This window comes from Penicillium malachiteum, assembly GCF_028827825.1.
Source record: "Penicillium malachiteum strain IBT 17515 chromosome Unknown utg000001l:1.0-8184562.0:1.0-8186909.0, whole genome shotgun sequence".
Classification (NCBI taxonomy): domain Eukaryota; kingdom Fungi; phylum Ascomycota; class Eurotiomycetes; order Eurotiales; family Aspergillaceae; genus Penicillium; species Penicillium malachiteum.
In genome coordinates this window covers 1,727,454-1,751,023 of record NW_026643094.1, presented here as the reverse complement: position 1 = coordinate 1,751,023, position 23,570 = coordinate 1,727,454, and the positions used below count along the sequence as shown (strand labels likewise).

Sequence of the window (23,570 nt, the reverse complement as noted above, 5' to 3'; positions counted from 1 at the left end):
CAACTGATCAATTGATTACAACTTCCAGTTCAAGTTGAACCTTGGAAGTTGAACGAGATGATCTATTGAGTGCCTAGGGCTAAATGGAGGGAGCCACCGGCACTTGGGTAGTATTTGCATACATAAGTGTTGATATATTTGATACTAGTTCGAAAAATTGAAACTTGAAGTGAAAATAAAATTGATATATAAACCAGTTCATTCATATGAAGAATTTTGAAACAAGCACAAAGTTGCAGGTGAAGAACGCCGGATATATCACAATGGCATAATGATTTTTACCGCCCAAGTAAGGCTACCGCTTAAACAATTCCATCGACATGCCCAGCCCTTATTTCTTACCACCACGGCTAACACGCGGGAACTCCACTGGAATACGAAGACGGGCAACGCGACGAGCATTCGCCTCGGCACGTCCACCCTTGATGTTCCACTTGGCGAATTCAGACTCCCGGGGCTTGTCAACACGGCAGCCCAATTCACGGAAGTACTGCAGCACAGTAGGTGCGTCGAGACGCAGGTCATCACGCAGATCAGAAGGATCGGTGGCCAGCTCGTTAGGAGCGTTACCACCCAGAGAACTGTTTCCACCATCCTTAGCAGGCTGCGGGGGGATATGCAGCGAGAGAGCACAGATGGTGGTGTGGAGGAGAGTCAGGTTGTGCTTGGTAACGAAACCACCGCTTGGTGCGAAGCGGCGACGCAATGAGTCGATGACACCGTCCGGGAGTAGCTGTGTGGAATCCTCGGACTCCTCCTCCTCACCGGCCTTAGCGGTGACACCTGATGTGCTGGAAAGAATCTTGCGGAGCTCATCACGAGGAGGAAGCTTCTTGCTACCTGGACCGGCACCGCCAGATCGTCCCATACCCTTAAGCGAGCGAGCGAATTCCAGCAACAGGTGAATGAAGCGGAGAATCTGGAGCTTCTCCTGGTTGCCAGAAAGCACAACCGCTTCGACACGGTTGGCCACATATCGGGATCCGGTGGTAACGCCCAGTCCACCTTCCACTTGCTGCTTCCATTCTTCGATACCGGTCAACTGGCGCAGATTGGAGGTACCACCAGGAACCAGGGTCTCGAGAGGGTACACGTCTGATGGGTGAGCTGCGCTGAGGTCGGGTGTAGGCAGAGGCTTGGCTGCTTGGACTTCGGCCTGAACATTGCTGGCCTTGTCGAGACCGGAAGCAACACCCGTAGGCAGGGATGAAATGAGAGCGGCACCCGCCTCGGTGACAGATCCGGCGGGAGCATTGGAAAGCTGGGCGTTCTCGGCCAAGGATTGAACAGCCTTGCGTGACTGCTTGGTACCGAATGTGTTGGTGAGGGCTGTACGCTGAGCACGCATAGTGTTCTGTATCTATTAGTATCATGTGCGCCAGATAGGATACCTTGAAGAGTCTGTCTGGGACATACCATCTCCTCCTCTGAATCCTCCTCGTCATCTCTCTTTCCAGTTCGGACGGCACCACGGAGGGTCACTCGTCGCGCCTCCACAATTTGCCAGGTCTTGCGCTCTGAGTCCACGACGGCAACGTAGTGCTTCAATTGGGAGTCCGCATCGTCGCCGGCTCCTTCACGACCAACAAAGTCCATCTTTTCATGCTCAGACGACTGCAACAACATCTCTGAGGAGACAATTCCTGGGTTCCGGGCGAGGGTTGAGTGTTTTCCATCGCGGGATTTGATGTATGGGTTGAAGCGGAGGGATTTCGAGTTCAGCACACCGGGTGTTGTAGCTATACAATGACAGTCAGTCTACGAGAACAGAAAAATCCGCACATCCTAAGTCTCCATACCAATCACTGGAGCCAGCTCGCTCTGATCCTCGACAACGCTAGCTGCCAACGGCGGGAGGGCTTGCAGCTCCAAGGCGGCCTTTTTGCTCGGACGCTCGTGACGATCCGAGGCGCGCTTGCGCTTTTTCTCTGTTTTATCGGAAGGCATAGTGACCGGAGAGTCTACAACGAAGATCACAAGGATTCCTCGGACGTGTAGCTTCAATGGTTCACTGTCGTATCTCAGTAGAAGTAAATGTCGAATGTCATGGGCAGAAAAATTTCCATTGCGGAGACGATTTCAAAGGCGGTGAATGTGGATCCGCACAAATCGAAATTGGTCAAAAGCATAAAAATGGTCTACAAGTGCTAACGGTCATACAATGAATGATCTACAAAAAGCATCTACAAGAACATTGGGAAACAAAGTTACTCGTTAAAAGTCATCGATTCATCGGCAAGCATAGCTATCGAAACCAAGGACCTCCGAGCTATTGCAGTTTTTGGTTTTGTAAACTCTCGGAAGAGACCTCTCCATAGCTCTGAATCTTGAACGGATTCAAGATCCGAATTGTAAAAAAAACATGAGCGGGAAAATTAAAACAGGTATCCCATTATCGAGCTCAGACTGAGTCCCAAGTAGGATCAATCCTCAAACCCTCAACCAAACACGGGCGCTTCTCCAAGTTAAATGCCTAGCCCGACACCAGAACGATAGACGTTAAATGAACCCGAGGGGTAAGATGTAATGTGGGAGAACGGATTGTGTTTGAACGGTGGGTTCCATCAAACGATCTGTGATTCCTTCCAAAGAGACAGAAATCGGGTTCGGGCAGGCAACTTGTTGATTGAAAAGCGAGGCACGGATAGAAACGAAAGTCGTCACATCGAGTCATGAATTGTCGTGTTCAGTGTTCAAACGGAGCCTCGATAAGAGGAGCTGAGATGGAGTAGGGGCGAGTAGTTTATTTGCTTTGGAGATAATTAGTATCACTGGCTTCAATAGCTTGGGAACAGCTGAGGAAAGCTCACCTGCGAGCGCGCATCTTTCTGCGCTTGCGCTTGAGACGACGAACGCGCTTCTTTCTCCACTTAGCTCTCATCTTCGTAGATGTTTCTGGATAATCAAGTTAGCTTTATGCTGAAATTCAATCGAAACAAGGTCTTTTGGTGTCGACTAACATTCTGCGAGGATGAGGAGAGATAGTTGAAGAAAGACAAATGCAGAGCAGCCCGCGAAGCACTTTGTGTAGTGGGTGGCTGACTCAGCTAAGCGAGACACTAACCCGCTTCGGGACACAAGTCATGTGCCACGTGACCTATACATTGCATCACACAGTGGAAATAGGGTTTCCACACATCATAGATTTTATTGATAGAAGCGAGAAGAACATGAATGAAGCTCCATTAAATGTGGATTCAATTATTCTGATACCTATTACTTGATGAATATGTACATGGGATGCCACCGCAGTCTTGTTCCGCGGTGAATATAACAAAAATCTACACGTATGAGTATATCCTACATCAAAAGCCCCGTCATAGTCGTATGAATCATGTATCTTCTGAAATTTGCCATTCAAGAGGTGAACCATGGGAACATCGTACTGAGCTCGAGAGCTCACGTCATAGCTTCGAGATTAGTATGTGTAGCGGTAGGTAGGTGCAAGGTCACCGAGGTACTCCTCCTCTTGGGCAGAAATCTCGTTGGGATTGACTGCAGCATTATCACGCTTGCGGTTCTCATATCGAATGGCGATCACATAAATCACGCATGAAATGATCGAGAGACAGGAGAAGCCAATGCAAATGCTGTAACCCGTCGTGTAGTCCGGTGCGTCCTTCGACAGGAAGGCAAAGGTAGCAATGATACCACCAATGTTGCCGAAGCCGACTTGCCATGCTGTGCCAATGCTACGTCGGTGGTGACCACCAAGGTTCATGGCAAACCAACAGACGACGACAGGCATGGCGCTGTAAGCACCGCTAGTGACTAGGAAGAGCGCACCATACTCGGCATCCCTGTGGCCATGAATGCCGATAAGCATGGCAAAGCCAGCAATGGCAATACAGATGGGGATTATGGTGAATAAGAAACGGTGCTTCAGACGATCAGAGAAAAATGCGATCACCATGGAGAAACAGAAAGCTGCTGCCCATGGTGGGATGGAGTATAGTTGTGCCACAGCAGCTGCGTTCACAAATTAGCCGATATACAAGATACAGAGTAGAGTTGAAATACTTACAGCTGTATCCGTAGCTCTTGATAATTGAGGGCGCAAAGTAAGCGTATCCTAAGGAATTCAGTTAGCCAGATGTTGACGTTATTAGAATCCAGGTTTCCTTGTATGAAACTCACCATATGCAGGGACGATCAGGCCGAAGTACATGAAACCTCCAATGATGACCTTGTCTATGAAGCCAATTGATTAGAATTGTATTAAAAAAAGAGAGCAGGATTTGACTTACAGTCCTTGAAGACCTCTACAACCTGACGCCATCCCAGGTCGACATGGTGAGCTGACTTGCCCACGTCTTTTGCCAATTTCGCGCGAACGAATTCACGTTCCTCGTCAGTCAGCCACTTGGAATCCTCGGGGAAGTCAGGCATGGTGAAGAACAAAATAAATGCCACCACGCAAGTGATACAGCCTTCAATGATGAAGACCCAACGCCATCCATTGTAACCGCGATCTCCCTTCATCTTCGAAATACCATAGGCAAGAATACCACCGAAGGCACCGGCAAGTGTGGTAGAGCTGAAGAAGAAGCTGAAACGCTTTTGAGCTTCACTGCGCTTGTACCACATGCCGAGGAGGTAGAAACCTAGTATGAATGTACATATCAGAATTATGACACTCCATAAAATATGTTGGTTGACTTACATCCGGGGAACATGCCAGTCTCGAAGACTCCAAGGAACCAGCGAGTAGCCATCAAGCCACCCCAATTCTGGACCAGACCCTGACAAACCATTACAAGGCCAAATCCAAACATACAGAGAGACACTAAATAGAGTCAAAAATTGTTCGAGATCGAGGAATAGGGCCAATCAATTTACACCAAACGTGCGGCTTGAACTTCTTGAGAAGGATGTTCGAGGGAATTTCGAAGATGATGTATGGAACGAAGAAGATGGTCAAGGCGATGTTGTACTTCATGCCGGTCGCGATATCGAGGTCATCTTTAAGACCCAAGAGAGCCGCATTACTGATGTTGACACTGTGGGAAGTAATTGATATCACTGAGCTTGTTTTTAGAAGTTGGCGATCGCATATGAGTGCGCTTACCGATCCAGGAAAGCCAGTAGATAAAGTACACAGAGACAAGGTAGAACATGCCAATCGATCTTGGCCATCAACTTGCGCTCCGTGGTTGATCGAAGGGGAGGAAGCTCATGATCAATGATTGGGCTGCCATCTTGTTGCGAAAAGATCTGGCTGTCGCCATTCTCCTCCGTTTTGAAATCTGATTGAAAACAGAGCTGTCAGCGCCGATCTCGCGCGCAAGGCCCGCATCCTGCATCCTCGTGGACAGGGAAGAAATAGCCATGAAATCTGGGGAAACGAACCTGCTCCCATGATTGGATACACCACCTAATAGACGCGCCTTGGACATTCAATGTAGCGCCAAGGAAAGAATTCAAGGGATGTGGAGGGAGTAATGAGAAAAAGGAATTCTTCTCGAGTGCTGATCACCTCGGGTCACAGGGATATCGTGGTAGTATCGGAAGCTCTTGGCCGCGCACAACTCAATGCGCCAATGTACAAAACTAGACAAAACGCACAAAGCAAAGTGAGTCAGACAAGGGTAGAGAAATTCAATAAATAGCCAAGAGCTGAAAATCCCAAAAATTCGTGTCTTGATTCACTCTAGCCCAATAAGTTAAGTAAATCCCAAGTTTCATTCAAACTACTACTCCATATGACCCACTTCATCTCGTACCTTGGCCCGATCTCGGCCTACATATGGTACTAGTATGAGTGCTGATCTTAGGTGAGCAGATGCAGACACATTCCACTGTTTTAGTGCTGCAACTTGGAATGAAATCTTCAGTGATCTGTCTCTCCACATTATTTGTTTGATTATGCATAAGTAAATACTTAAACATGTAACAGGGGGTCGTGCACTGAGTAATTGTATGGAAAGGATTTCCCGCATTTGGTTCCCCGCAAAAACTCATTGGTTCCGCCTGAAATAGGTAAAATAGGGAATCTGGTTCCAGGGTCTCATCTCGAGTCTGCTTTCAAGCATTTGAACTCTATGGTTATGCAAAGTTTATGCAGTAGAATTCTGGAAAACCCATTCCGCTCTTAGGTGACTTCTAATATGGTTTCCAATACAAATAAAATTTCAATAATCAGTGACGATCATTGACATTCTCCACTTAGTGAGCTTAGTGACCTTCAGCTTTGCATGATCCACTTATTCTCCACTTATTTTGGAGCCTTTTATCCCAGAGATCGCCGCCAATCATCACCCTCATATTTCATTTGCGCACTTTGCATCAAGTCTTCATGGATGTGAAGATAAGCTTTCTCGGATTACTTATATTTAAATGTCTTGGCTATATGCGCACCTAGCACTTGAGTAGGCAGTCCTACATAGGATAGCATCGATACTGCCTAAATGAAGAAGATCTCAGGGCCGTCTTGACAAAGCTCCAGGGCGATCTAGGTAGTAAGGTACGATGAGTCAGAGACTCAGAGGTTTTCAATGGTTCTTATGCATGTATAGGTTGAGTCATGGTCTATGTACTTACAGTTTTATTCCATCTGGGGCCGCTGCCTAGGTGGACCATTATATAAGAGGATAAAAAGTTACAGGGTAAAAAGTATAGAGTAGAAACTTGAAGGATATAAAGGTTATCTTTAGGAGTAAATACCTAAGTACCTTTATTTCTCTTACTTTACTCTTACCTCCCTTACTATAAGCTGCCTTGGTGGCTGAAACGGCGGTCCATCCACAATCTGAACCCCACACTAGTGCACAATTCGATTCTTGACATTCGCATGGGCTTGCCGTTTGACTGTCATGGCGAGTATGTACTATCTGTTCTGAAGACATAGCGCTTTACCCTTCAGTCACGATTGATATTCATCGGATAGGAAAACGGGTAGCGGGAAAGCAACGCCCTGTGGGTATTATTCACGGTACCGAATGTTGCAGGAGCACTCGGGGTGATTGGTCTCTACACTCCCTTGGGAATCTATCTAAGCAACAGATCGTGAGAAGTTCATCAAATTCTGGGAGATTATTTCATTCATGGTATGGGACATGTGAGTAAGAGATATCCCTCCTCTTAAAATGCTTCCATTCAATGCTTATCAGAATTTGTCATCGCATCAATGCGAGCTCGAGCGGCCTTAGAACCTTCGTTTCTTTCCGCCTCAGTTCGCCCAGAATCGGGAATAGTAAGACCCTTCTGCACTGCTCCTCGTTTTTCAATCTGATCCACCCACTTCTTCACAGCGGGAAACTCCGCCAAATCAAGGTCCAAGGAACCAGGTGCACTGCGGACCCATGTGTAGTTTGCGATATCCGCAATTGTATACTTGTCTCCCGCCAGGAATGAGCTTTCCTGTAGGCGAGACTCGAGAACAGAGTATAGACGCTTTGTCTCGTCGATGTATCGCTTGATTCCATAGTCGGAGCGCACCCCAGCGTACACTCGGAAGTGGTTTGCTTGACCTGTCATTTTACATTAGAACAAACTCATCATCCAGGTAGAAGCGCTGATAAATACCCTGCATAGGTCCAAGACCACCCATCTGGAACATCAGCCAAGAAAGCTGCTCAATGTATTCGGGGGTGCCCGGCGCGTAACTGATCTTGCGATCGGTGTCGTATTTGTCAACAAGGTAGAGCATAATCGATCCACTCTCGAAGACGCGCTGTGAGCCATCTGTAATTGCAGGAATACGGCCATTGGGATTAATTTTCAAAAACCATCTGCATGATCGGGGTTGGTTAGTTCGGTGCAGCTCAGAAGGTGTTACTCGGCCAGGGTTGAAGTGATATCACATACTCCTCTTTCTGAATATTTGTGCTGATATTGATTGGAACAGTCTTATAGGTGAGGCTCAGTTCTTCAAGGGTAATCGAAGCCTTAACGCCGTTTGGAGTCGGCCAGCTGTAAAGGGTGATATCGGACATGATGGGTGAAGTTGAGAATGAAGCACGGAATTTGGGCAATTGAGAGGATGGCAATTGAGAGAATCGTGGCACACCAGCTTTATATGAGCTGCGACACAGGGTGCGGGGCAGCATCATTATGTGATAATTCCAGAATTAAACATTTTAAACAATACATGTATTATGTCGAATTCCAAGGTTGCTTACTCGATATCCATGGATATGCCGGCATCTTCAAATGACCGAATTCCGCGTTCATTTGTCAGCGATGCTGACATGATTTCATTTTATCCGTTACCTACCTATCGTACTATCTATATCCGATCATTTCCGTCCTCTTATCAATATTCAACTATTCCTCAACCCATTTTGATCGAGCTTCGATGCCAGTATTTACTGATATCTCAATACTGCGAGCCTCCAGGGTGTGAACAATCATTGGGTACTATTCTGGGAACATAGTGGCAGAGACCCAGTTCGAAAGTGGGTGCTACAGTTGGATTTGCTATCTAATCATCCGTCAAGCTACCGGTCAAAATCGGAGAGGAACTCTTCTTCACCGTATCAATTCGATGTATGCCCGGTTCTTGTACAGGTGTTGATGCGCTGTTTTGGAACTGGTGATCCACATGAATTGGCCCACCAAGAAGTGGGAAGTGGGGGGCGGGCCGATGGTCGATCGATCTCAGAGTTCAAAAGCAATGAGATTAAAGCTTACCATCTGTGATCCTAGATGCCAATGATTTTCCGTGGGCTATATCAAAATTCATTCTACATACATGGGATCCCAGGTTGGATTATGGCCATTGAATTCATTGAATCCGCCCCTGAACGAGATCGGAGGTCCGACGGGTTATCGCCTAACATAGCTTCGCATTTGACTCGAAGCTACTACCTAGCTCTATTAGTTTAGTACACCCAGGCACCGAAATTGATAGATCCTTTGAGATCCCATCCCCTTATCTCCCCAGACCAATAAAACTCGCCATTTTCCCGTTGGAATGATCACGAGTTCAAGTTTGAGACTGGTCCGCACTTGAGCATTGAGATACGGTCACAAGTTACAACATCCTGGTAGGATGGCGTCTAATCTTTGCCCGGTGGACAGTGATAATCTATTCAAAATTAGAGTAAATATCAATTGTCGAGAATTTGATTTTACTTTGCTCTTTGAACAAGCCATCTTCAGTGTTCTGCCATCGATTACTTTGTTACTATGGCTCATCCCCCGACTCGCGATTTTGCAACGCTCACGGATCAAGTCAAAATCGTTTAAACTTGCTATTTACAAATCGGTAAGAGAGATTATCTCTCTCTGAACTTAAAAATACATCTTCTTACTGACATGTCAAATCCTAGTTGCTATTGTTTCTCCTTTTTGTGCTGCAAATCATCCTTACAGTGTACCAAGTGCAAATCAAAGATTTACATACCAAGGTCTCTATCCCAGAAGCGGCGTTTAACTTAGCCGCAACACTTGCAGCAATTATTCTGTCATTTCTTGAGGATCAAAGAACAATCCAGCCGTCGGATACACTCATCGTGTATTTTTCGGCCTTGTCCATTCTCTACATACCATACTTGCGGACTTTATGGCTCATCCCCTCAATCCCTATTCCCCGAGGACTGTCCACTGCGATCTATATCATTATTGTTCTTATTACTATCTTGGAGTCGACTCGAAAAGTCAATTCTCTCCAACCGCTCTACAAGAACGTTTCAATCGAAATGATCCATGGCTTTTGGGGACGCAACCTCTTCGTATGGGTTCTCCCGCTATTCAGGAACGCTTATACCTTCATTATCTCTCTAGAAGATCTGCCGGATGTTGATTCCACGTTGCTAGGAGATTGTGCAGAGGCACGTCTGGCACAGACTTGGTCCAAATCACACGGCAAATATCGGCTGATTAAAGCGACCTTTCGAGCATACTACCGGCCCCTTCTCTCTGCAATCATCCCCCGTATTTTACTAGCGGGGTTCACCTTTTGCCAGCCCTTTCTGTTGTCGGCCACCATTAATTGGATGACTGATCCGACGACGGCGGAGACTCAGCGTTATGGACATGCGTTAGTCGGAGCATATGCGCTCGTTTATACTGGTGTCGCCATCTCAACGGCGATATACTATCGCGAGGCTAGTCGTCTCGCAACCGCCGTCCGTTCAGGCCTGATTGCTATGGTCCATGAACAGACACTGGCACTGCAAAGTACGACGGACTCCAAAGCAGGAGATGCGGTCGCCTTGATGGGAACAGACACATCGCGTATCATGTCGAGTATGCGGTCACTACATGAGATTTGGGCATCTCTCCTCTCGATTGTGATTGCTATCTATCTCTTAGAGATACAAGTGTATGTCGCATGCGTACTCCCAGCTGCCATTGCCGTGGTATGCATTCTTGCAACTACCCCGGTATCCGCTAAATGTGGAGAGGCGCAGAAGAAATGGGTGGGGCATATACAGGAACGTTTGGCGGTTACTACCGCGATGCTTGCGGATATCAAAGCTGTCAAGATGCTGGGACTGGAAGCTATCTTGTTTGATATGATTACTCAGTATCGAAAGGTTGAGCTCAGCGCCTCGAAACGATACCGAAAGCTTATTGTGGGAATCGTCATGCTATGTAAGTGAGACTTGATACACCGGAGAGTATGTATGAAAAGACAATATCAATTAAGAAAACCACTAATATCACTGGATTCCGTTTTCACAGCATCCATTTCGGTGGACCTTGCACCATATGCGGTCTTTCTATTATACTCGGTTATAGCTGTGGTCAAGCATGATACACAGATTCTTACCACACAGGCATTCACGACAATATCTCTCATCTCCATTCTAACAAGTCCTCTGATGTCGTTCATCCAGTCACTCCCCACAATAACACAGTCTATTGGCTGCTTCGATAGGATTCAGAACTATTGTCTGCGAGAAAGGTCAAGCGAGTTTTGCCTGGCACAAACCAACTCTAAGCTGCAGAAAGACAATATCGAACTTTCCGAAGTTTCTGTGGCTGTCAAATCCCCTGGGACATTGATTGCGTGTGACAAGTTCTTATCATTCCAAAATGCATCCATATCCTGGAAAACAGAAAGTGCCGTCGTTCTCCACGATCTAACATTCTCCATTCCCTCGGGTAAGATCATTATGGTCGTGGGCTCGGTTGGATGTGGAAAGTCGACCCTTCTGGAAACCATAATGGGCCAAACTAAAATTGGAAGTGGCACTATGCATCTTGCATCATCAGATGTAGCTTACTGTCCGCAGAGTCCTTGGATTATGAATGCTTCCATCCAAGATAACATCACCGGGTGGTCAGAATTGGACGAGAAGTGGTACGATGTTAGCATCTCCGCATGTGAATTAGCCAGCGATATCGGCAAATTTCCTAAGGGAAGCATGCACATGGCTGGGAGTGGTGGAATCTCTCTCAGTGGAGGACAGAAACAGCGAGTGGTGAGAGGGAACCCACCTATACATGTATTCATCCGAACTGAAGAAGTGCTGATTGAATCAAGGCTCTTGCGCGCGCGGTATACTCTCGACTCCCCAATGTGGTCCTAGATGATACCTTTAGTGGGCTAGACTCGCAAAATACTCACCTAGTAGGTGAGAATCTGTTTGGTCGAAATGGGATTTTCCGACGGGCAGGAACAACTGTGATTCTTGCAACTCATACCCGTGAGTATAATATAGAGCTCATCGTGTATCGCTGTTAACATGAAGTTTTTAGGATCACTTCTCCCGTATGCTGACGAAGTTATTCTGCTCGAAAATGGCCGCAAGGCTCTCCAATGCACGTACCAGGAATTGATCGACCAGAGACCCGAGTATACACAGTCTCCTCTTGACGAGAATCTTGATAGAATCGACGAAAAAGATGACTTATGCGACCAAGTCTCGGATGAAACAGCAGAAACCAAGTTACTCTCCAGACAACCAAGTAGCGAAGATGGTGATTCCGATTCCATCTTGTTGAAACAAAACCTGAAAAGGCGAAATGGTAGCTGGTCCATCTATGGCTATTACGCACGCAAAGCAGGGTTTCTACAAGTTGGTCTTTTTACTACGTTCTTACTCGCGTACGGCTTCACAACTCAATTTTCCTGTAAGTTTGATCTTGGCCTGGCGCGAATAAATAAGACTGACAGTCATTATAGCAATTTGGTTAGAATGGTGGTCTGATGCGAATGAGAGAGACCCAAATTCGGATCTCGGAAAATACCTCGGAGTTTATACAGTCATTACTCTATTGGCGCTTCTTTCTCTGGCTGCCGGCTGCTGGTACATTATGATCCTCCTTTCCCCATCTATAAGTAGTAATCAGTTGCTTATTTTCTTTAGGATGCTGATTATCGAGATCGTTGGTAACACCTCCCTTGCTCTGCATTCAGATCTATTACAATCTGTTCTGAGGTATCTACGGATCGACTACATACCAGAGACCTTTATTTACTAAACGTCTTTCAGTGCACCATTCAGCCTCTTCCAGAAAACCGATAGCGGATCTATCATGAACCGCTTTAGTCAAGATATGCAGCTCATCGACTTTGAGCTCCCGGTCACTGCATTGAATTTCGTGGAAGGTAGATTGTTACTAAATGCATACAACCAAAAAAGATATGCTAATGCCGCTTACCATCTAGCCCTCAGTCTCTGCATAGTGAGCTTGGTGATTCTCTGTGTGGTTGGCAAATACATCACAATTACGCTCCCATTCATGCTACTCGCGATCTGGGTTCTGCAGCATGGCTATCTTCGAACATCTCGTCAAGTCCGTCTATTGGACATCGAAGCTAAGGCACTTCTATTCTCCCAGTTCCAAGAGACCATTAGCGGCCTTTTGGTTATTCAAAGCATGCGATGGCAGCCACAGTTCCACAGGCAATGTCTTTCCAAACTGGACGTGACCCAGAAGCCGTTCTATATGCTATTCTGCATAAAGCAAGGCCTTAAGTTGATGCTGGATCTGATAGTCATGCTCTTTGCGGTTATCCTTGTCGCCATCGTGACCTCGCTGAAGGATCAGTTTAGTGCCGGTGAGATCGGTGTGGCCTTGACTCTGATAATTTCTATCAGTCAGAATCTGAACACGGCCATCGAGTCTTGGACCCAAATGGAGATCTCACTTGGGGCGGTGGCGCGTGTACACGAATTCACAACTGAGACGCCCACCGAGGCATCAAAAGGGTTAGATGCAGGTTGGCTAACGCGCGCAGAGATTCGCTTCGATAATGTGAATGCAAGCTATGGGTACGTCGAGAAAACCTATTAACACTTATGCTTGATCTGCTATCCACTAACAATTGCTAACCTCGACTCTTTGATACAGTCCACACGACGCTCCCATTCTCTCAGATCTCTCAATCCATATCCCTTCTGGGCATAAGGTTGCCGTCTGTGGTCCTTCCGGTAGCGGCAAAACGTCCCTTATCATGGCTCTCTTGCGAATGCTCGAAGTTTCCAATGGTCGCATCACTATCGATGGTGTGAATATATCTACCATACGCTCTGCCGCCCTTCGCACACAGATTACCGTTATCCCGCAAGACCCCTTCTTTCTTCCCGGTACACTACGCGATAGCTTCAATCCCACAGGCGGGTTGTCAGACGAGCAGATTGTTGCAGCAATTCAGAAAGTGGGTCTCTGGGATTCGATCAGTGGAAAGGGAGGCCTAGATGCGACTCTCGATGCGCTGGATTGGTCATACGGCGAGAAGCAGCTGTTGGCGTTGGCCCGGGCCTTGACCACCCCAAGTCCGCTCCTCATATTGGACGAAGCGACTAGTAATGTTGACTGGGAAACCGAAGCCCGAATGTTGAAGATCATCGAGCAGGAGTGCGCGGGACAGACGGTCATAGCGGTCGTGCATAGATTGCGGCATATCGGGCGTTTCGATAGCGTGGCACTTCTATCACAGGGGACAGTGGTGGAGTTCGATACTCCCGAGGCCTTGTTAGGGCGTGAGTCAGAATTTCGTAAGCTGTATACTGCCTCGCAGAAATGAGGAGTCCCCTAAATTCAAGTTGTATGTGTATCGATATACTTGTCTTGTCATCTTTATGAGCTGACTAGGTCCCTGCTAGAGGCATTGAACAGTTTGAAGAATATTAGAATTATTAAATTGAGCATACTAAATCAAAAGTCTCAAGTGCTGCGTCTGCATCTGACGCACCCAGCAATTGTGTGTGGCTTGAGTTTATGATTTGGATGTTTAAGCAGATCATGGCCATTGGCAACTTGAAACTTGAATTAGTGCTATATCTCCCAGTATGGTGATGTAGGATTCAGAACTTGAAGTAAGGGCTTGAGATTGTCGAAAAATGGTGTTTCATAAATATCGTGAATCGGAACCTTGGAATTCATAGTCGGAAGTCATGACCTCAAGATAGATGAGGGACTTTAGAAAAAAGCATGTTCCTCCTTGCTCTTGAACATGTCCAGGTGGCTGCTCTGGGTAAATTATGTAGGCGATCCCCATATGGTCTGAAGCCACGAGTTCTTCACGTTGCAACTCCTCAACGGGACTCGCTCGAGCCTCGTTAATTTTCTCTTGGTTCCGGAGACGGCCAAAAGCCTCATCACTGATTTATTTGTTTTTATTTTGAGACAGTCATCCCTGCGCTCGGGACCTGCTTGGCTGCTTCAGTGACCTTTCTGCACGTGGATATCGCTTCTTTGCTGACTTGGAAACACGAAACGCTTAAGAGTGGCGAGGATCATAACTCATATACCACAAAAGAAAAACGAACATATCAGGATCCGAACCGAGCCGGATTCTATCTTCCAAGGTTTATTGTAGAAAGGGGGTCTAACACCGCTCATTATCTCCCCTGCCACATATGGACCCGGGGCATTCAAGTTCGGAAGGGAAACCCTGGCCCGAAAGGGGGCTCAAAGACCAGGGTCAGGCCACAAAAGCTAAGCGGATCTGAGCGACCAATAGTAACTAAGGACTAACTGTGATAACGTTGGGTGCATGCTGACACAGATTGGCAGTTTAAACTATGCTTAAGCAACTGCTTTGGCAGCTGGGGCCGACTCCAGGTTGAGAATACCCCAACCTCCAAACCCCAGTCTCCACCCATGTGGAGAAAAATAACTCGATCTCGGCAAGATCTACCCCCGCAACTTGGCTGGTAACACATGGCTAAAAGCACGCGTCAAGAAATTCGCCGGATGTGATCTTTTCGGAGACGCCGGACAAACATCCTATTTCATATATGGAGTACTCGGTAGTACTCACCAGTCCATTCATCTCAAGCCACCAAATCAGCCTACCGCAGAGTCAAAGCTTTGACAAGGATTACAGGCTCCTTATTCCGGATTCGGCATAGCTGATACAGTCGATGTGAGCCCAGCCGCGATGCATTCAAGGGGGTCTCGGCGGTCTCGGTTGGCGAATCACAGGCCACCAGGGCCAACCTGGTACCTCTACCCCAGTACTGCCAACGAAGTGAGAACTTAAACTGGTAATCAACAACGGGGAACGATATAGTCAGTCGCATTCGAAATATAGTTTGCCTTCTCTCTTGCTGGGAAATGAGAGTGGCAAACTCCATCCTTAGTGGTGCGTCCGATTTTCCTATATCACCTTACATGCGATGCGAGCGTCCCAAGTGCAGCCTTTGAGAGATACAACATGGCATGCCGCATGAGAGCATTCCTGTTTCACAAGCCTATCGAACCGGGAAATTGAAAGCTTCTAAATAGACTTTCACACCTGATGCACAGAAAAATCAAAGAAAATGGGTTCGATAACAACCCACATTCACATAAGTCGATGATAGGAAAGAGAACCCAAGGATGCAGGGAACCGAAGTGATACAACAAGGTCCACTTCCCCAAACTAGGATCCTCATCCTCTCTATCAACGGTCACGATATCGAACTTTGATTACAACTTGAGAGTTTGTTTTCTTCTATCGTGAGGTGTTCAACACAAGAACAAGCAAGGACAGGAATCTTTGAAGACTGATCACTATAGACTGGAGCGGAGCATACAAAGAAAGGATTCAAGAACACTTATGATGTCGCCTACTACCCCGAATTAACCCCATTTAAACCATGTGTGAAGTGGGCCCTAATTGTGACCCCGCGGGGCGTTCCCAAGAAACATATCAGAATTCTAAATTATGTTACTTCAAGTCATAACTCTACTTTTGGAATACAGTAATAAGAGTTTATTATTCATCTAATAAGCTGACTGCTTGTTAAACGGGCTGACCGGAGGGAGCATAAGAAGGTGTCAGCTCCCCTTGAACTCCTGGTCTTCCTCATTTTTATTTCAGACTTCGACTTCTCAGGTCGGAGAACCTCACGATAAACCCGTGATTACTTCGCTTTGCCATTTTCGGAATCGGATGATCTCGTGACTCCAGAGCTCTCACTTTCTGTTTACTTCCTCATTTCCTCACTTCCTCATTTCCTCACTTCCTCACTTCCTCACTTCCCCTCCTCCCTTCTCTCTTTCCCCCTCGCCCTTTACTTCCATCTTTCCATCACCAACCTTGTTTCATCTTCAAATAATTTCACTACTTGACCTTCATCAATCCCATTTGGCTGTCGCAAAGTCTTCTCCGCCATCATGGAGGAAACTTCGGCTGCTGCCTCTCAGCAATCGGCACGGTATGTTATACGCCCCAGCTTCGATATCATATTTTGATTTTACTTGACCTTGAACATGACCTTGAACATGACCTTGAATACTAACTGCGCGTATCAGAACTATCGGCAACAATCAGTATGTTGCTGAAAAGAGTGACTCTGAGCAGGAGCAGCTTGAGCAAGTCGATCTGGAGAACAACATTTCGGTTAGGTAAGTTGCCGGCGACCTCGACGACTCAACCTTGGGTCTTTTACTCATTGATAAACTAAATTAAGATAGAATCAAGAACCCACTCACTGGCCTGAGCCAGGAAGAAGTGATTCGCGATGTGGAAGCATTCGCCCAGGAATATCAGGTCACAGATATCCTTCCCGAGCTGAAGAAGGGTGCCCTCGTCGCCCGGGACCCAACTAGCTTCGAATCCGTCCCCGGGATCACTGAGGATGAGTGCCTCACCTTGAAGAATGAAGCCCTCTTCAAGTGGCGTCAGCCCAAGGCTCTTTACTTCACCATCATTCTTTGCTCCATCGGTGCGGCGGTCCAGGGCTGGGACCAGACTGGTTCCAACGGTGCCAATCTTTCTTTCCCTGAGGCTTTTGGTATTCCTGAGAGTAAGAGTCAGAAGAACCAGTGGCTGGTTGGCCTTATCAATGCTGCGCCGTACATTGCTAGTGCTCTATTTGGATGCTGGATGTCCGATCCTTGCAATCGGCTTCTTGGGCGACGTGCAACAATCTTCATCTCTGCTATCTTCTGCGTTCTGTCTCCCATTGGATCTGGATTTACCCAGAATTGGCGTCAGCTATTCGTCACTCGTCTTCTGCTCGGAATTGGAATGGGTCTCAAGGCATCTACCGTTCCTATCTTTTGCGCTGAGAATTCGCCTGCAGTTATCCGCGGTGCTCTTGTTATGTGTTGGCAGATGTGGACAGCTTTTGGAATCTTCCTTGGTTTCTGTGCCAACTTAGCGGTTAAGGACACTGGCCCTATCGCCTGGCGCCTTCAGCTTGGCTCTGCCTTTATTCCTGCTGTTCCCCTCGTTTTTGGTGTCTTCTTCTGTCCGGAGTCTCCTCGTTGGCATATTCGACGTGGGGAAATGGACAAGGCTTATCGATCACTTTGTCGACTTCGCAATACTCCACTTCAGGCCGCCCGTGACCTTTACTACATGTATGCTCAAATTAAGATTGAGCAGATGATTATTGGAGATAGCAACTATATTACTCGATTTGTGGAGTTGTTCACCATTCCTCGAGTTCGTCGTGCCACTCTTGCGTCCTTCACGGTCATGATTGCTCAGCAGATGTGTGGAAGTAAGTCAAACTCCGTTTCAGCATAATAACCAATATGACTATGAAAATGGCTAACATTATCACTACAGTCAACATCATTGCATTCTACAGTTCGACAGTTTTCAGCCAAGCTGGCGCTTCCAAAACTGGAGCATTGTTAGCTTCTTGGGGATTTGGTTTGATGAACTTTATTTTCGCTATCCCAGCTCTTTGGACTATTGATAGCTGGGGCCGCAGAGCATTGCTTCTGTTCACATTCCCAAATATGGCTTGGACGCTACTCGCCGCAGGCTTCTGCTTCTACATTCCTGGAACTGGCCCGGCTCATCAGGGTCTTATCGCCCTCTTCATTTTCCTCTTCGCCGGTTTCTACTCCCCTGGCGAGGGACCTGTGCCATTCACTTATTCTGCCGAGGTCTTTCCTCTCTCTCATCGTGGTATGTCTTTTTGAATATCTTTCTTTTCTCAATCACCAAGCATATTTCCTGACTAACTTTTTTATATAGAGGTTGGAATGTCCTGGGCTGTGGCAACTTGCCTAGGATGGGCTGCTGTTCTCTCGATCACCTTTCCGCGCATGTTGTGGGCTATGACTCCCACCGGAGCCTTCGGATTCTATGCGTGAGTATCTCTCCAAGTATGAGTTTTATGGTGCTTATTTCTAATCTGTTATCCGTTGACTCTAGTGCCCTCAATGTGACTGCGTTGATTATGATCTTCCTTTGGGTCCCCGAGACCAAGCAGCGAACACTTGAAGAACTGGACTACATTTTCGTGGTTCCAACTGGCGTTCATATGCGCTACCAGGTCTTCAAAGTTCTTCCCTGGTGCATCAAGCGCTACATCTTCCGACGAAACGTGCAATTGGAGCCCCTGTACCAGCTTGAGGACGTGCGAGTGACAAACGTTGATCAGGTGGCAGCTTAAGTACGCTAAAGCAGCACTGCTCTTGGTAATGCTTAGGGATCGAGCCCGACTGCACTATCTCTGCTAGCATCATGCTAGATCTTTTTTTCTCGGGAAACCTCTTTACTTTATCTTATTCGGGGAGGTTTCTTTTTTCCCCCTTTTTTTGGGAGAATTTTATCGGTTTTATGATTTTTATTTATTTCGCAAGGCGTTGAGATGGGATGTTGGATTCACCAGGGTTATGGATGGAGCTCAGTTGACATTTTTACTAGTTCGGTTTGCCACCAGTTTTATCTTGCCAAAGGCGTTCCAGATGTCGGGATTGGATTTTGGATTCTCCAGAGTTGGGATGGAGCTCAGTTTACATTTTTACTAGTTAAGTTTGAGATACCCCGAATTCATTAGTTTAGTATGCACTCTCTGCCAGTGGATGCAATAGTAGTAGTAAAGATACTAGTACGGAGTAGCCCTACTACCTAGTAGGAACAACGAGCATTCTTTAGGTATACATTAGAGTTAGTATACTACTACCTAGTAATGTCAAACATGAAGTCGATATTATGTGTTTTCTAGAGTAGTCAAATAGAACTTGAATCATTGATTTCTTCATACATATGACCATATGGTGGCTATTGATTTCCGTTTCCGCATATCACCGTGCGGGCCCTGGGGAATAATAACTGATCCATGGTAAAGGCGTCAGCTGATGTGGGTACATTGGAAAAAGGAGGTGAGGGCAACAACTTGAACTATTTACATTTGAAGAGAGACACGAGATGAGATATCCGTGTCATATGGTGTGACTCGAGTAAAAAGTATTAATATAAGAAAAAAATGAGAGTTTAGTCACGCAAGGACATCATAGGGCTTGAATAGGTCACGCTCCTTATGACCACTAATAAGGTGCATCACGTGGGAGTTCGAGATGTTTTGGTCCACTCCCGCCCCTCACTCCCTCCTGCCCAAGAGCATTCTGTTGCGCATACTTGACTCTTAATCTGCTTCACATGAGCGCTCTATTGACTTCGTTGCCTCCTTAACAATTCATTTGAATATCTGAAAGGTGAATCGGAGCTGTTCCTGTGGCCTGCACCTGTTCATCCTCTCCTACCTCCCCACAAAAGCTTCATTACCAGCCTCCGTATACCAGCAGCAACGGTGGGGTCCCGTCCCAGTGGGCTGCTGGGTGCTCCTTTACCAGTCTAAACACCACCTTGACCGCCTCTCCTGAAGCTCTCTCACTTCTCGCGGAACTAACAAAACGACGTTCCTCGAAAAAAAGGAAGCGCCGGAAATAAAAAAAAAAAGTTACAAGACTGATTGTAGCCTCCCGGCTCGCGTCAGATTTCTGTTTCTTTCCCCTAATTCACTACCTCTCCAATCCGCCCGCCTTGTCACTTCTCGGCCAAGAGATCTTGCCTCCGTTTCTGAGGCCCGCCTCAAATTTATCCCTCTCTCTCGACCCATAAAAAAAACTCCCTCTTCTTCAACCCCTCCCGACGTGCCGACATGCCTTGCTTCAAAGGTCTCGCGGTGAGCATTCACACGCCGGATGGCGCTATCTCCGAATACTCCATTCAACGCCAGTCCCGAGCCTCTCGCATAGCCTGCTTCATCCCGGTGCCTCCGCCCAAAGTTCCTGACTCCAAGAGCGGAAAGCCTGAACAATCCACCTTCGCCATTTCTATCACCTTATTGAATGCCGGCCAGGATGTCCCTTACTCAACCCCCAAACCAACACCTGATTGCCAATCCCCGAAACCGAAAGTTGTCGGTGGTCTACCAGGCCAGACAAGCGAACGCGGTCAATACTCCGGCGCAGTTTCACCATACCAGGCATTGACTAATTCACAGAACGAGACTGTCGCCGCCTACATATACTTCGACGGACGACAGAAGGAGGAAGTAGCAACACTTCTGCGGAGAGGAGAGGAGACATGGGTCAATTCGCGCTGGGTCAGTATCCCCGAATCTGAGGGTGGGGGCATTGCCGAGCGCGAGTTCCTCTTCCGCGAGGTTGGACTGGAGCGTTGGCTCAACGGATTGGATCTTGAAGGGAAAGATGCAGCTGCCAAGATCGAGCGCCGACGACAGAAAATTGAGAAGCGTCGTGCAAAGCGTCTTGAAGAGGGCCAGAGTGTTATGGAAATGGAAGCCGACAGCTCGAAGCCCAAGAATATCATGCGATACGGAAGTGACGCAAAGGCGCCACTTGAGAATGTTTCTGATGACGATTTTTCCTCGGATTCTGATGATGATGATCCAATCCCGGAGACTGCTGGGCAAATCAAGGTCGCCTTGTTCCGTGTATTGGCATCCGGAGAAATCAAGCGTGGTGAATACTCCCCACAATTCGATGCACACGACGATGATGAGGAAGGTGGCCAAGGCAATAGCAATGGAGATGCCGACATAGATCACACTACCAGCTTCGCCAAACCTAAGAGTCTCGACCCCAAGTCCATCAGCACCCAGACCGTCACTGGCATTGACCCAACTGACAAGCCCTACGCTACTTTCACATTTATGTACCGCGGTGAACGTGAGTCATTTACCCTATCTTTTGTGCGATGCAGTGCAGTTGAAGATTTTAACATTATTCACAGGACAACTGCAGAAGATGGGCATGTTGAAGGACCCTAAGGCACCCGAGACACCGGCTGTGAAACGCAAGTCCATACAAGCGGACTTTTCTAGCCTTGGCCCTCTCAAATCCGGTGGAACTGTTGGATTCCTTAATTTCCGGGATCAAGAATCTGGGCGTAAGGGTAAAAAGGGCGAGGATGAGATGGATAGTGATGACGACGATGCCGAAAATCCTATCCTGAACAAGGCTGATGATGAGGAGGCCAAGGATGATAACCATTTCTTGTCTCCTGATGATATCAGGCGTGAGGGAGAGCTAGAGGAGGGTGTCCGCAAGATTCGCGTAAGTCAAATCCATGATCCGTCTTCGGCTTTGTGTGCTAACATTTCTTTCAACAGCTCAAACGCCAGCATTCTGCTGAGCCCTCCAATGAGAATGGAGAGACGAATTCAAGCGGCACCCCAGTTTCTAGCACTACGCCTCCAGCTACTGAGCGCTCAACAACTCCACCTAAGACAATTTCTGATTCCACTGCGGGTCCGTCTGAGCCAGTACAGCCTCCATCAGATTTAGCAGATGGCTTCATAGGAAGTCCCCTGAAGAAGCAACGTGCGAGTGTATCTGCCGCTGACGAAAATGCTCTTCGACGCCGCATTGCAGAGTCCTCCGGTCGCATAAATGAGGTTCTAGCTGCAGAGGCGAATCAGACAGCCCCCGTGAGTGCCCTTTTTGGAAACAATGGCAAGGCTGCTGAGTCTACAGCTCCCCAAGACGAGGATGAAGAGGAGCTATGAATTGGGCTTGGCAGTTACTTTCCATTCTTTTGCCAGAGGTCTGAATGAATGGGCTCTGGAACGATAGACATTTCTTTTGTTGAAACCACGCGAACATCGGCGCTGGTTCTATGGAGGGACAAACTAAGGCCCGTCTATTTTCTTGCTTTCTACCTCTAACCTTTTTTACGCCGTCATGTCCACACCAGCTACAGGAAGCATCCAGAAGGGAGAGGGAATACATTAGCTTTGCCACCTTTTGGTGACTTGTTCATACGTCAGTTACTTAGGGCGTGTTTTTTCCCAAGAATCCGACACGTTCTTTCTGAAAAATTCAGCCCTTTACTAGTACTTCCATGTAGTCAGTAGTACATAGACTCGACGTCAGGCTTGGCATTAATGCCCCAGTGTACTACAGAGATTTGAATCATTACTACCTACTCCATAAAATACCAATAACAACTTCCCTCCTTACTTGGATATGCTTGTAAAGACTTTTTCACGTCTCCGTCCGGCAATTCCCACATTCTACAGAAAGACCTTTCGGACTCGGCCCGCCATTCTCCACCAAGGCATTCCAACTTCGTCACCGTTTTTCTTACCCACGCGTTTCTCAGGAAAGCAGCTTGCTCAAGATAACCAGAAAGCCCACAATTCGACCGTCACACCCATAATGTCTCTCACACGCTCCTCTGATCCCTTGGTCTGGATCGACTGCGAGGTAAGTTACCCTGCATCGCAATGCTGCATGCTGCAAAGCCGCAACGCGTCGCAAGCACAGAAAAAGACAAGCAACCGCCCAAGCTCATTACTTTATTTCTCTAGATGACCGGTCTCGACGTCGAAGATGACCAAATCCTCCAAATCTGCTGCTTCATCACGGACGCTCAACTCCAAATCCTCGAACCAAACGGCTTCGAGGTTGTCATTCACCACCCCGACTCCACCCTCGACACCATGAACCCATGGTGCATTGAGACGCACGGCCGCACGGGCCTCACGGCAGCTGTCCGGGCCTCGACAACCAGCCCGACCGCTGCTGCCGAATCCCTCCTTGCCTATATCCAGCGTTATGTACCGACCCCGCGCACTGCTCTGTTGGCTGGGAATAGTGTCCACGCTGACAAGGCATTCTTGGTTCGTGGGCCTTATGCGCCTATTATGGAGTACTTGCACTATCGAATTCTGGATGTGAGTACTATCAAAGAGGCGGCGAGACGATGGGGTAGTGATGAGTTGTTGGCATCTGCCCCGCCTAAGCGGGAGGTGCATCTAGCCCGGGATGATATTTTGGAGAGTATTGCGGAGATGAGATATTATCAGGAGAAGCTATTTGGGTGAGAGGTATTACCTACCTGATATGATGTGTTATTTTATTTTCTGCATATGTGTGATACCAATTTGATCTATATCATAAGTACTATATACTACTAGTACAATGTTGATAAAATGTTGGGAGCTTAAGAGGTTAAGATGCCCCGCTAT

The 23,570-nt window shown here is 47.3% G+C and overlaps 7 protein-coding genes across 7 annotated transcripts; 4 read left to right on the top strand and 3 right to left on the bottom strand.

Moving 5' to 3' along the window:
• Positions 1-331: 331 nt before the first annotated feature.
• On the bottom strand, positions 332-1,947 carry N7483_000655 (DNA-directed RNA polymerase I subunit RPA49; the record flags this gene model as incomplete). The annotated part of the gene is made up of 3 exons (XM_057084093.1): positions 332-1,354; positions 1,417-1,739; positions 1,800-1,947. 3 exons carry the CDS (start codon positions 1,945-1,947, stop codon positions 332-334), a joined length of 1,494 nt encoding a protein of 497 aa, XP_056950242.1.
• A 1,471-nt stretch (positions 1,948-3,418) lies between these two features.
• N7483_000654 (putative MFS transporter) lies at positions 3,419-5,359 on the bottom strand (the record flags this gene model as incomplete). Its single annotated transcript, XM_057084092.1, has 8 exons — positions 3,419-3,969; positions 4,025-4,072; positions 4,138-4,191; positions 4,248-4,604; positions 4,664-4,786; positions 4,840-5,000; positions 5,069-5,246; positions 5,350-5,359. The coding sequence occupies 8 exons, from the start codon at positions 5,357-5,359 to the stop codon at positions 3,419-3,421; spliced, it is 1,482 nt and encodes a 493-aa protein (XP_056950241.1).
• Positions 5,360-7,095: 1,736 nt separating this feature from the next.
• Positions 7,096-7,934, bottom strand: N7483_000653 (glutathione S-transferase family protein; the record flags this gene model as incomplete). The annotated part of the gene is made up of 3 exons (XM_057084091.1): positions 7,096-7,469; positions 7,525-7,730; positions 7,807-7,934. The coding sequence occupies 3 exons, from the start codon at positions 7,932-7,934 to the stop codon at positions 7,096-7,098; spliced, it is 708 nt and encodes a 235-aa protein (XP_056950240.1).
• A 1,058-nt stretch (positions 7,935-8,992) lies between these two features.
• Positions 8,993-13,924, top strand: N7483_000652 (ABC transporter integral membrane type 1; the record flags this gene model as incomplete). Its single annotated transcript, XM_057084090.1, has 10 exons — positions 8,993-9,208; positions 9,273-10,539; positions 10,630-11,372; positions 11,435-11,597; positions 11,650-12,024; positions 12,077-12,200; positions 12,261-12,332; positions 12,387-12,502; positions 12,563-13,169; positions 13,249-13,924. 10 exons carry the CDS (start codon positions 8,993-8,995, stop codon positions 13,922-13,924), a joined length of 4,359 nt encoding a protein of 1,452 aa, XP_056950239.1.
• Positions 13,925-16,503: 2,579 nt separating this feature from the next.
• On the top strand, positions 16,504-18,743 carry N7483_000651 (sugar porter family MFS transporter; the record flags this gene model as incomplete). The annotated part of the gene is made up of 6 exons (XM_057084089.1): positions 16,504-16,544; positions 16,642-16,734; positions 16,804-17,837; positions 17,906-18,253; positions 18,323-18,437; positions 18,503-18,743. 6 exons carry the CDS (start codon positions 16,504-16,506, stop codon positions 18,741-18,743), a joined length of 1,872 nt encoding a protein of 623 aa, XP_056950238.1.
• Positions 18,744-20,234: 1,491 nt separating this feature from the next.
• N7483_000650 (uncharacterized protein) lies at positions 20,235-22,106 on the top strand (the record flags this gene model as incomplete). The annotated part of the gene is made up of 3 exons (XM_057084088.1): positions 20,235-21,267; positions 21,332-21,654; positions 21,711-22,106. 3 exons carry the CDS (start codon positions 20,235-20,237, stop codon positions 22,104-22,106), a joined length of 1,752 nt encoding a protein of 583 aa, XP_056950237.1.
• Positions 22,107-22,758: 652 nt separating this feature from the next.
• N7483_000649 (oligoribonuclease) lies at positions 22,759-23,426 on the top strand (the record flags this gene model as incomplete). The annotated part of the gene is made up of 2 exons (XM_057084087.1): positions 22,759-22,806; positions 22,911-23,426. 2 exons carry the CDS (start codon positions 22,759-22,761, stop codon positions 23,424-23,426), a joined length of 564 nt encoding a protein of 187 aa, XP_056950236.1.
• Positions 23,427-23,570: the final 144 nt, after the last annotated feature.